Source organism: Carassius gibelio, chromosome B9 (assembly GCF_023724105.1).
Source record: "Carassius gibelio isolate Cgi1373 ecotype wild population from Czech Republic chromosome B9, carGib1.2-hapl.c, whole genome shotgun sequence".
Lineage (NCBI taxonomy): Eukaryota > Metazoa > Chordata > Actinopteri > Cypriniformes > Cyprinidae > Carassius > Carassius gibelio.
Genome location: NC_068404.1, coordinates 3216944 through 3230961, shown reverse-complemented (window position 1 = coordinate 3230961; position 14018 = coordinate 3216944). Strand labels below are relative to the sequence as shown.

At 36.9% G+C, this 14018-nt stretch overlaps 1 protein-coding gene across 2 annotated transcripts in view; it reads left to right on the top strand.

Moving 5' to 3' along the window:
- LOC127964620 (kalirin) overlaps window positions 1-9094 on the top strand; it is a 200491-nt gene extending 191397 nt beyond the window's left edge. For both annotated transcript variants that reach the window (XM_052564873.1, XM_052564874.1), the window contains 4 exons: window positions 3721-3799; window positions 3900-4100; window positions 4627-4765; window positions 6045-9094. In XM_052564873.1, coding sequence (XP_052420833.1) covers window positions 3721-3799; window positions 3900-4100; window positions 4627-4765; window positions 6045-6590 — 965 coding nt within the window. In that variant the 3' untranslated portion in view covers window positions 6591-9094. The remainder of the gene's footprint in view (window positions 1-3720; window positions 3800-3899; window positions 4101-4626; window positions 4766-6044) is intronic.
- The last annotated feature ends 4924 nt before the right edge of the window (window positions 9095-14018 follow it).

Below are 14018 nucleotides of genomic sequence, written 5' to 3'. Positions count from 1 at the left end.
AGCATAGCAGTGGTATGAAAAGCCATGTTTCTTAATGACAGAACCTAATGATGCCATGTAGACAGAGAAGAGAAGGGGTCCAAGAACTGAGCCCTGAGGCACCCCAGTAGTTAGATGTTGTGACTTGGACACCTCACGTCTCCAAGATACTTTGAAGGACCTATCTGATAGGTAAGACTGAAAACATTGAAGTGTGGTTCTTGAGATTCCTTTTGCCAGTAGGGTTGATAGGTGGATCTGGTGGTTAACCGTGTCAAAAGCAGCGGATAGATCGAGCAGGATAAGTACTGAAGATTTGGATTCCGCTCTTGCCAGTCTTAGAGCTTCAACAACTGAGAGCAAGGCACTGTTAGTTGAATGTCCACTTCTGTTGTTGCTGTCAAGGAGGTTGTTTTGTGTGAGAAATGTAGAGACTTGGTTGAACACAGTTCGTTCAAGTGTTTTTGCAATGAAAAGAAGAAGGGAAACTGGTCTGTAGTTCTCTAAAAGAGATGGATTGAGGTTGGGTTTCTTAAGTAGTGTAGTTATACGTGCCTGTCTAAATGATGAGTGAAAAACACCTGTAAGAGCCATATGTTATTCATTTTATTTGTTTTTTTATATAGATGTGGAATAAATAAGTAATTGTGTGTTAAGAATTGTAAAATAATTATAAAAGTAAATAACTGAACATGTGCATTATATTTCATATTGACAATGATTTCATTTCCGGCCAGGACCGTTAGTTTTTTTTTGTGATGCAATATTGAAGCGAAACAGTTTTTTGACCGTGTAACATTTTTCCAGTTAATTTTGTTATTAAATTTTACCTAAAGAAAGTTTCTGGACTACGGAATGTTATTCGAGTTCAAATCACGCTTACACATGAGGAAGAAGCAAGAAGGATAAAAATTTGATGGATTGCAATCACAACACCAGTGTGGAGGGATGTGTTGATGATGTGAGTGAGTGCAGGTACAACTGCAGGAGAAATGGCTTGAAGGAGATGAGATGGAATAGGATCAAGTGGACAAGTTGTAGGGTGATTAGAAAGGATGAGTTTTGAGACTTCTGCCTCAGAGAGTGAAGAGAAGGATGTAAATGAGTGTAATTTTGCTGGTGATATGAGCTTGACTGATTGTGGTGTGGAAAATTGTGCACTAATGTGTTTAATTTTATTAATGAAAAACGTTGAGAGTCATCAGCTATTAGAGATGAAGCAGGAGGGGGAGGATGAGGACAAAGAAGTGAGGAAAATGTTTTAAAAAGCATGCGTTAGACGAATTGTTAATTTTGTTATGGTAGTATGTCATTTTAGCAGTGAAGACATTAGCAGAGAAAAAAAGATAGAAGTGACTGATACATATTAAGGTGAGTAGTATTTCTGGATTTGCGCCAGAACAGTGTTCAGATAACCAAGGGGCAGAAGGGGTGTTACGGGCTGGCCTGGAAGATAAGGGGCAAACAGTGTCTAAACAAGATGTAAGAGTGGAGCAGAAAGTATCAGTAGCACTGTTAGCATCCAAAGAAGCAAACAGTATAGGGGAAGGAAGTGAAGATGAAACCATTGCAGAAAGCCTGGAGGGTGAAAGTGTGCGTAGGTTACGTCAAAGATGACAAATGGGAGGGGTAAGTGAAGTGTCAGGGACCATGTTGAGGTTAAGAGTGAGGAGGAAGTGATCTGACATGTGCAATGGAGTAACCAGAACATGATCAGTAGAGCAGTGTCGTGTATAAATAAGGTCCAGTTGGTTCCATGATTTGAAAAGTAGTAGTAGTTGACACTCGGTTGAGATCAAAAGAGGCAAGCAGAGAGTGGAAATCAGCAAACAGAGGTTTATCTAGATGGATGTTGAAATCCCCAAGTATAACTAGGAGAGTACCATCCTCAGGAAAGGTTGAGAGAAACACATCTAATTCATCCAAAAAGTTACCCAGTGGTCCTGGGGGTCAATAGACAACTACAAAATGTATTTTAAAAGGTTAGGTAACAGTAACTGAATGAGATTCAAAGGAGCTGTTGATACCGAAAGATGGTAAAGGATTAAATTTCCAATCATTAGAGATTACCAGACCAGTACCTCCACCTCTTCCAGTCAAACAGGGGGAGTGGGAAAATGAGAAATTATTGGAGAGTGTCGCAGGTGTAGCAGTGTCCTCTGGTTGGGTCCAAGTCTCTGTCAGGGCCATTAGATTAAGCTTTGAATGACTAATAATAGAAGTAATTAAATCGCTTTGTTTACAGCAGACTGGCAATTCCAGAGACCAATAGAAAAAGAAAGTAGTTTATTAGCAGATATAGGCAGTTTGGAAGTGTGCAGGTTGTTAAGATTGCTCTGTCTACATTGTGTGATGTGTGGTTTGCGAGTGGTAGTGATAGTAGGGATCTGGAAACACATAGTAAGATTTGGTTATAAACAAAAAACAACTGAAACAGAAATGAAAAAAGAGAAAGAAAAAGAGATTAATCAAAACAATACTTATATTCCCTGCCGATGTCCCTGTCCGGTGGAGTCAATGGTATTTACACTCTTCAGTCTTCATAAGATGAGGGCTTAACTGGAGGGCTATATATACTATAGCGGTATACTAATCTTTTTTAAACGCGACAAAACGGAAATTTAATTCAGCTGAACACACTTTACTGTTTATCACAACAAAGGTCTAAGCAAGCGCACAACACTTACAATGTATGCGATAGAGTACGAGACCAAACGCAGCACGTCTCAACACAGTAAACAAACAAGTGTTTCCTAGCAATGACAACTGCGCTAAACACTAATGAGACAAGAAATAAATACACTTACGATCTGCTTTAAAATTTCCACTGATTTAACTGCTTCTCACAAAGGGTATTTCTTTACACTCTCTTGGCTGGCACTTGAACATACTTTACTGATTATCACAACAAAGGTCTAGGCAAGCGCACAACACTGACAACGTATGCGATAGAGTACGGATTAAGTAGAGTTATCAGTTATTTGTTTCATGGGCTGATTCTCATAAGGCTAAACCTATTTCTCGTAAACGCCTGTCCCACTGACTGGTGGAAGGTATTATATTTTGTTATAATAGCATGGGTCTAAGTCCTCCAGAGGGCTGAAGGCTCATAGTGCCCACGGGTTAGCCACCTCGTGGGCGTTGTTTAAAGGTGTATCAATTCGAGACATTTGTGTGGTGGTGAGTTGGGCTCCGCCACACTTCAGGTTTTATAGGCTGGATGTTTAAGAGCCTTCATTAGCTTATTCCATCCTTGTAAAAAAAAGGGGCCTCATGTTACTGTTTTCACACATTACTGAGTTGGTTGGCATGCCTGCTTCGGACTGCATATCTGAAATACGGGAGTTGTCTATATCCCATAGTGAGATTACCGAACGAATGTTTGAAAGAGAACTTAAGGTTACTCATGTAACCCCCCGGTTCTCTAATAACACGAGTGAGGTATCTCACCACACTTCCCTCCTTGCAAGTAGCACGGGAAAGAGATATGCTGAGAATGAGGTGCAGACCATTATACAGTGCGGTATATATTGGGAAGGCGGGACTCCCTCATCACCGTCGTGATTGGTCTGTCAACCAACAGACGTGGTGTGATTGGTGCTTCTAGGATTGATCACGCCTGAGACAATTCCCATATTGAGGTACCTCGTTATCAGAGAACTGGGGTTACGGGAGTAACCTAAAGTTATCTGTTTTTGTAAATAAACTATTTATTTATCCTTTTTTTTCTCTTTAATGAAGCCTCATCATACGATGGCACTGGAATCCAGTGGAAAGACAACTTTGAATCTGCATTCACAGAATTATGTGAAATTGGAAGGTATAGTCTTTTTATGTTACTTTTTTTTTTAACAAAAGGCAGTCCATCATTCTTTATCCTGTCAGTAACAAATTCCGCTGACTCATGTTTTCTGTTTTAGGGGTCGTTTCTCAGTGGTGAGGAAGTGTCTCAGTAAAGCCAGTAAGAAGGAGGTTGCTGTGAAGTTTGTCAATAAGAAGATGCAGAAGAAAGAGCAGGTGGGCCATGAGGCCGATATCCTGCGTCACGTCCAGCATCCGCAGCTGGTGGCACTGATTGATACCTATGAGTCTGCAATAGCCTACATGCTGGTTCTTGAGCTGTGAGTAAATCCATTTAAAAAGCAAAGACACTTCCATTGACCACCCATTTCACAATTATGGGACTAGATGGGGGCAGTGCATCATGGCACAATTCCAGGGGCCCTGATTAGACAGAAGGCACGACATGGGATTATCCTATGCCTTGATGAACAAAATGAAGAAGGATCATACAAATCATGCTTTCTGCAATAATCTAAAAGCCAACAGGGAAAAAAGCCTATGGACAATTTTGCTAAAGTAACCAGGAAGATGCTCGCTCCCAGAATGACCTACAAAATGATGTTATCCCTGCAGAATTGTATAGATGGCAGTAGAGCTCTAAGATTCAACATATTCTTAATCTATTTATTTAATATTCAGTAAAAAAAAAAAAAAATTCCCAATGAGATTTTAGTCTGTTAGAATGAAATGGGATGAACATTCTTGTGGAACACCAATCTCTTTTTCTGCAAACAAAACAAACTCAAGCGGAATTTAATTTTAAGAATGACCTGCAATGATATGATCATATTTATGTGTGTTCAGGGTTGAGGATGGGCGTCTGCTGGACTATCTGGTGGCTCACGATGAGTTGATGGAGGAGAAGGTGGCATTCTTCATTAAAGACACTCTGGAAGCTCTGCAGCACCTGCACACATGCAGAGTAGCTCACCTGGACCTCAAGGTAAAACATCATTCCACCACATCAGTATGCAAAATAAAATAACAGCTTATTTATTTAAAAAAGTTATCATTTAGCAGATGCTTGTCCAAATCAACCCACTCAGAAAACCTTAGCAACTGCACAGCAATGCTCTAGCAGCCAACATGATGTGTAGCAACCATGCGGCAGTGTTCTAAAACCCTACTGTAAATAAAACCTAATAACCTTAGTGCAATACCCCAGCATACCAAGGTCCTAGCAACATCTTTGAAACCTAGAACACCCCTGCAGGCTAAATACCTAAATAAAACCAAAGACTGTATACACCATGATGTGTGCAAGATGCAAGATTTCAAGATTTGTAAAAGAGGCCAGCTGGTAAGAGCTGTGTATGGGGAGTAGAATCGTAGGGGTTACACTGGTGCCGTGACCCGGATGGGAGTGATATTTAGGGGGGTGAGTGTTACGGAGACCGGCTGGTAAGAGCTGTGAATGGGGAGCAGAACCGTAGGGGTTACATTAGTGCTGTCACCTAACCCTAACCCTAATGTGGGTAAACTTCACTCTCCTGGTTTCAAGAGGCACACTAGCAAATGACTCTAGGTCTTTAGCATCCTTGTTAGCCCACCTCCCATGCCAGAAACACAGGTTCTGAGACTGGTGCTTGGCACCGCACATGTGCATTGGCTGGACCAACCAAAAAATGTTATTTGAGTGTAAGAAATAGCAGTTAAACAACAGTTAATATCAGATTTCATTACTGATTTGAAATATGCTATTGAAATGTAGGACGTTTATGAGATTTCTGTATTTCTCCATTCAAGTAGATTGGAGTTGGTCTTACATGTTTAAAATACAGTAGCTTTCTTTGAAAAGGACTTTGATAAAAACCCATCAACCACACAGCAATGTGTTAAAAGCACTCAGAACACTTTAATAACCGCATAGCCTGCAACACCCTGGCAAACATCCACATTACTAGCATTTTAAGTTTTGTAAAAACATGCACACACTACACTCTTAAAAATAATTTATTGGCATCAGTGGTTTCACAAAGAACCTTTTCCATCCATGGAAACTTCCCATTCCACAAAAAGGTTCTTTATAGTGGAAAAAGGTTCTTTAGATTCTTAAAATGTTTTTCAAACTCAGAAAAAATGGTTCTTTTAATAAATGTTACATGAAAGTTTTTTTTTGGAAGAAACAAAACTGGTTCTTCTATGGGTGTTAAGTTGGTGAGCAATAAAGAAGAGTTTTGACACCTTGTGTCTTGAGTTTTCAACTCTTTCTCATTCTTCAGCCTGAAAATCTGTTGGTGGACCTCCATGTGCCGGTGCCCTGCGTGAAGCTCTCAGATCTGGGCGATGCTGTACAGGTTTCGAGTCACCGCTACGTGCATCTCCTCCTGGGGAACCCTGAGTTTGCCGCTCCAGAGCTCATCCAGGGCACCCCGGTGTCCCTGTCCACAGACGTGTGGAGTGTAGGGGTGCTGGCCTACGTCATGCTCAGTGGAGTCTCCCCATTCCTGGACGAGAGTCTGGAGGAGACCTGCGTCAACATCTGCAGGCTGGACTTCTGCTTTCCTGAGGAGTATTTCAGTGACATTAGCCAGGCCGCTAAAGACTTCATTGTGTCCACGCTTCACCAGGACCCCAGGAAGAGGCCCAGCTCAGCCACATGTCTGCAACATCCATGGGTCAGCGCTCACAGTGGAGATTACTCTAAAACACCACTGGACACAGTCAGACTCGCTGCGTTTATAGACCGACGCAAACAGCTACATGATGTCAGACCTGTGACAAACGTTAAAGGACTGGTCAGCAGCAGTATGGGACACACCTTATGAGAGGAGAACGTGGGCTGGAGGAAAGAGATTCTAGCATGTTACATGCTTTGTCAACAATAGATATCATTTACATTATATATCATATCATTAGGAATGTGCACTAACTGTACACAGTGTTTCCTGTACCGTTTATTGGCCTGCTCCATTATGACTTGTGGCCCGGGGAGTTAATAGATCGAGAAAATACAAGTAAACTGGAATTGTGGGAATTGCAGTAGTTGCAGAGCCTAGGAGTAGTAACATCACTGGATGTCATATTAAAGATTAGGGTGGTATGTTTTAGTGCTTTCAGAGTCCTAAACAGACCAGTAGTTGGGTGTTGTTGTACATTCAGTTGTATTGCGAGGGTTTTAAAGGAAAAGTTTGACCAAAAATGAGAATTCTGTCATCACTTACTCGTGCTGTTCCAGATTCATAAGAAATGCTAAAACAAAACAAGTTTGAATCTTTCCATTCAATGAAAGTAAACCAAAAATTTCATTTATGTTCACATATATTCAGATATGGCACATCAGGTTTGATTTCTATGATGCTGAATGGCTTTGGTTGTCTCATTTATCATAACCAACTGCAACATGCCAGTTTGAATATGCCTATCTGCAAATGTTATTTTAGAGATCCAATGGGAAGGGAGCAGTCAATTCCTCAATTTTATGAGCCTTTTAGCTCATATTTGGAGCTGAGTATACATCATTACTCATTTAATTTCTAATTCAAACATGGGTTTTGAGCGACATGAGTAAATGAATGATGACTCAATGTAATACAATGTGGTTGACGATTGGATGTGATAAGAAATGTTGTGATTCTACATCTGGCAGCAGATATATTTTTCACAGGATCATTAAGATAATTTAAAGAATGTAGAATATTTGACAGGTAGGAATTATTGTACAAATACCTGCATGTAGAAATAATTGATCGTCCACCATTTAACCTGTAATGTATTCAGTTTTCATAGTATGGGGTCATGAGTATCATCATTGTCATTAGGCATAATGAGGAATTTGAATGTTTTACAATAGAAAAATATAAATTGAATAGAATGTTGTTGTCTTGAAATGACAGACTAAAGTTATTACAGTTCATCGCCTATTTTAAAAGTCTGCAGTCAAGATTTTTAAACCTTTTTTATTTTATTTATTTATTCATTTTATTTTTTTGCAAGGTCTGTTTTGCTCACAAAAAAATATTGTGGATTATTATTGTTCAATATAACTGTTTACTGTAAACAGTTCTTCTTGCTAGCAATGATGTAGAAAACTTGTTGTACTTTTATTTCCAAGACCCATTAATAGACTTTTCTATCACTTTGATTAATTTTATGCACCCTCAATTAATAAAATGATTGATTAGTTTAAACGATAAGAAAACTCTTACTCAAACAACTTTTTAAATCTTAATTTAATAATTTATAAAATACCCACACCATGACCAGGAAAAAGCCCCAAAAGCCTTAAACATGATTTCTTGTTTAATTCATAATTTCTAAACACATTGATGTATTGTAGGAATGTGCAGATATGCCATGTGTAATGTGTTCATGTGTGACTGTATAATCGTTCTGTATGTTGAATGTGCCGTCGGAGGTGTAATATGTTAAACTGACACTGCAGCCATGTTTCAGCTTTGACAGGCCAGACGCACATATTTCAAAAGGAAGCCTAATAGACCGGTTTAGGGAGTACAGTGAGTGATTACACATAATGACAGTTCAGCATGACACACCTGTGAATACTGCATTGGGACAATCGTTACATCTCATGTTTAACCTCATCAGCTCCTGCTGTATACAGCTTCTGCTCTGCATTAATAACATCTCCATAATATTTGGCCCTAGATTCATTTCACCACTCTAAAACAACCAACATCAAACTATCCCAAACGTGATTCAGTTTCTATTTTAACAGTAGTTGTCACCCAAACTAGATCCATTGAAAAACATCTCAGGAGATCTCTGAAAAATAAAGCCAGATCTGCTCTTTACATCTTTACTTCACGCATATACCCCTGCAATAGGATTGTATAGAAGCCTGTGTGTAAAATGTGCAAACAAAACAGAAATATTGTTTTTCTTGATTCATATGGGCTGTTTGTTTGTTACTGAATGTTTAATAAACTGTGCTTTGTTTTTAGAAAAGGTTTTCTTTATGTTGTGGTTTTATAAATGCTAGCGAGCATTCTTATCTTAGTATATGCTATTTTAATATATTATAAATGTTAATATTACATCCTCGTTCCACAAAATGAAAGTATAAAAGCATATTTACATTTATCTTTGTGGTACATAACCCAATTCAATTCTAATAATATATCTAATTTTTTTGTAAAAGAAAAGGTTTACATTTTGTTAAAATTGCTTTCCTTGATCTGGAATCTGTATTACACTAAATTAGCATGTGATGAGTTCATTTCACTTCATGATTTCATATGTGTGTGCGTTTTGTAAGATGTTAAATTTCTAGAATGGTAGCTACAAGCAATAAATGCATTTAGTAATATTATCATTCAAGTATTATTATTATTCCCATGGTGGTTTCTGATCACTTTGGCACCCTAAGAAAGAGGCTCAGGCTCCCAAAATCCACTGTGGAAAAGTGTCCTTAAGTGAAAGTCAAACTAGACAGAATGGTGAGGTGTGGCATAATTGAAGAAATTATGGAAGCAACGGAATGGTGTTCATCAATGATGCCAGTTGTGGAAAAAATAAATAAATAAATAAATATTATATATATATATATATATATATATATATATATATATATATATATATATATATACATATATATATATATATATATATATATACATATATATATATATACATATATATATATATATATATATATATATATATATATATATATATATATATATATATATATATATATACATATATATATACATATATATATATATATATATACATATATATATACATATATATATATATATATATACATATATATATATATATATATATATATATATTTTTTTTTTTTTTTTTTTTATATATATATATATAATAATACATTTTTTTTTGTAATGCGCTTTTATTAAACCCAAAGCGCTACAGTAATAAAGTAATAAATAAAATAAAACAAAACATCAAAAGCAATACAACAATTCATTAAAGAAAGACAGTCTTGAATAAATGTGACTTAATCAACTTTTTAAAATCACCCAGCGTTGGTGCATTTCTGATGTGCAGAGGAAGTACATTCCATAGCTTAGGGGCTTTATATGAAAAGGCTCTTTCCCCCATGGTCTTTAGCTTACATGATGGCTGGTGAAGTGAAAGAGAGTTAGTAGAGCAAAGAGAGCGTGATGGAACATAAGGACTGATGAGATCACAAAGATACTCAGGTGCACTCCCATGAAGTGCCTTGTATGTTAAAATAAGAATTTTAAAAACAATTCTCGCATTTACGGGAAGCCAGTGTAATTGTGAAAGAACCGATGTAATGTGTTCACGAGGAGAAGTACAAGTGAGCACACGAGCGGCAGAATTTTGTATATACTGAAGCTTGCTCAACGATTTAGCTGGAAGGCCAGAGAACAAGGCATTACAATAATCTAACCTAGTTGTTATGAAGGCATGTATAAGCCTTTCTGTGTCTGCAAAAGAGAGAAAAGATCTAAGTCGCTATGTTTCTCAGGTGGAAAAATGCAGTTTTAGAGATGTGTTTTATGTGTGCTTCAAATGATAGTTGTGGATCAAAAATGACACCAATATTTCATACCTGTGAAGTGGGGATTACCGTACAGGAATCAACAATCAAACTGATCTGCTCGGCCTTACGAGTAGCTGCCGCACTGTACCAATCTGCATCAGTTCAGTTTTAAAGATGGTCCTGAAGACACTCTAATGCTGGACTGAAGTATAATGATGAAACATGTCTGCTAAGACAAACACAGATTCAGTTTCTGGGACATGGCAGAGGTTGAAGCTATAATGAATATTCAGTCTCTACAAAATGTAACTGAAGTAAAGAAGTGATGATGGTTATAGATCATTATCTAGGAAGATTTCTACCTGGTTTGGCTAAGACAACCCAGAAGCTCAATGATTTCCTAAAAAGGGGTGCAAAACTCCACAGCCCTAACAAATTTATTTTCAACCCTAGTGCAGTCTGGAAAGGGTTCCTCTTCCAACATCTAGATGGATGATTGTGACCCATAGCTTACTGTTCATGTCACTTAAACAAGATACACTCAGATTGAAAATGTACGTCTCAGCATAGTTTGAGAGGTGCAAGGTTCTCCAAATATCTTTGTCATTTATATAAACCACAAGCTGTTGATTCCACTCAGCACTGGTTTCACATAGTACAATTTTCAATTTTCCCTTATTGGTGTTGAACAGACTCCAGACTCAAGCTGCTCTCTGCCGGCAGCCACCCACTTGGACACCCTAATAATAACCTCCATTGCCATGGTAAATGCAAGTAGGCAGATAGTGCCTTCTGCCATTATGCCCATCTCAAGATGTTACCATGGGGCGGTAAAATCTGGCCATAGCAGTGGCAAATCTCCATTCAAGGGATGGTAAAAGTCTTTAAAGGGGCCACTCTATATTTTCCCATGTTAAAGGCATTTGTTCTTGAGAGTGTATATTGCATAATAGTACACACATCACATTTCCATAGCATCTTCGCTCACATCTAAAAAATGGAGCAATGGTGTTGATGTTTGGAAATGACCAGAGCAGGGGTGTGGAGGATTGGCAAGCTGAAGCTCATTCTCTGTGAGGAGATGTCCAACATTGATTGCTATGGACAGTTACATTATAAGACATGCCCAGGGTCAGATGAGGATGATCGACCCAAAGGACACTATTATCACAAACCATGATGGATAATCAACTATGGTACAGCCAAGCAATGTATTTTGGGTCTGTGAATGTGTCAAGATGTAAAAAAATTAAATAAAATAAAATAAAAGAGGCCAATGCATGAGTCAAACCAGTCTTCAGAAACTCAAGGCAAATGATGGATCTTTTGAATCTTTATTTCAGCATTTAATATTCCCTGATCTATAAATTCCATGATCCATGAATATTCAAAAAATATTTTACAATAACCACAAATATTAATATAATTTTTTTTCCTAGGTTTTTTGTTACTATAGCAAGTGTTTTTTTTTTTTTATATATAAAGTGAAGAAAGTAAAAAATAAACATAATGATTTGTGGAAATCATCAAAAACAATATATTAATGAATACCTGAAATAATAAATGATAAAATGCATTTCTTTCAAAGATTCAGCGAAGAATCACTCAGGAATTATTGAAATAATCCAGAAAAATTAATACAGGTCAAAACAGGTCAAACAAAATGATTTGTGGAAGTCAAAAACAACATATTTAAAGATCTGGAATAGTAAATGATAGAAAATAAAATACAGAGATTTAGCAAAGAAAAACTCACCCATAAATGAAATAACATGAAAATGAATTTGGGCCATATACAATATAGAGTTTGGGTGAAGTCAAACATAAATAACAACATATTTTTAAACCTTTGAAGGATCAACTATATCGGATGCTTTCAGATTCACCATTGCTTTGTGACTGTTTCGCTTTGTCTGGAACGACTGTATACAATGCTTATTTGAACAGCCAATTTAATCATACATGCGATTGCAGTTGGGAATTTGCCAATTTAATACTTTAACTGAGCCAATCTAATGACATTTCGAGCATAATTAGAAAACAGAATCAAACATATGGAAATTTGATTTATGCACAAATGCAGCAAAAACTCCAGTACAATCGGCTGATATTTAAACACTCATAACTGACCTGAATTCAGAGGGGGACATGGACCTCATCTGATATAGTCGAAACACATTAGCCAAACAATCAATGCATATTTATATTTGTGCTCTGAGGAGCATCAGATGTTTACATTTACAATGTATTGTAAATTTTCAGCGTTGAGCAGAGTAGCCAATCACAGACTGTGTTGATTTCTTGAACACAAAGGCCAATCAGAGGTGTTTAGGTTAGAATCCACTCTAGGTTTTGTTCTCTCAGCTCCAAAATAGGCTTAATTTTGTTTGTGGTGATAAAAAGATATAACTTAGCTACATTTTTTCTATGACCGTTTGTGCAATCTTCCACAAAGGAAGATGAATGATGCCTAACATTAGTGGACAAACTTTTTTTGTTGAGTCATAAAGACTTGTTTACTAGTAAATGTATTCGCCTAAAATAGGCTCAGAAACCAGCGTGCTTGTGTCAGATAAGCAAATCTCACCCTACCACCTGACCTGACCCACCCCACTGTATAAATCAAACCACAAAACCTCGCGAGAAAAACGCGAACTACACAAAGTGGTCTTACAAAACCTCGCGAGAAAGACCCTAAACACTCTAAAACACAAAAATGACATTCCTCGAAGGCGCTTGTTGACTTTTACACCGTTTTTATCCAGTTTGTGGTCGACTTACAAAACTGATGAATCCTCCATTGAAACGCGTTCTTCATATATTAGCACATCTGTGCCTTTTTGTAGAAAACTGTACACTAAAAATCTAAGCGTTTTAATCTCTTATTTACAAATTGAAGTCCCATTCATCCAAATTTACATTTAACCCAGTAATCTCGCTAAAATCATTTAATAATATCAGCAATCGCAAACACCTGATTGGGCAATCTTAACTAGCGCTAAGAAAAGTAACAGTTACCACGTGATAGTGAACGCAACATACGCAGTGGAAAGTTACATTTTTGGTGCAACTGGAAATTTCAAATATTTTGTTCATAACATTTTAAATTCATCCATATAGAAATATTGGAAAATTTAAATTTTTATTTGAACAAAATAGTTTATAGTTAGTAAGAGAAACTACACAGTGGGAAGTTTTTTATTATATCTGGTCAGTTAGATTTTTTTTTACAATTAAAAGGTTTACTGCACTTTATACAAAACCTCTGCTGTAGCATTTTGTATCTTACATTTTTTTTTTTTTTTTTTTGCAATTTAAATTTAGTTCATTTATGATACATTTATTTTGCTGTTTCTCACGGGATAAAAGCATCTGCTATTTGTAAACGTCTTACTAAATATAAATGTAATTTCTTTCTTTCTTTTTTTTTTAATAATTACAAACAAAGATTGCAGTATGTTCAAAACAAATATGAAAAAAAAAAAAAAGCTTAAGAAATCGACAGAAAAGGATTAGGCTAAAAAAAGGAAAGATACAAATACAGATACAAATATATTAAGGAAGAATACATGGCACAAGTTCTAGGTGTTTTATAGATTTCTTGATTATTAAGTATATTTACATTTATTATCACATCTGGAATATATGTCATTTAATCTCAGAAATGGTTAAGCTGTTTCCAGAGTTCCTCGATATCTCGGTCTCACGCCACTCTCGCGATACCCGCAAAAGGGCCGTAGCAACAAGATCTCGC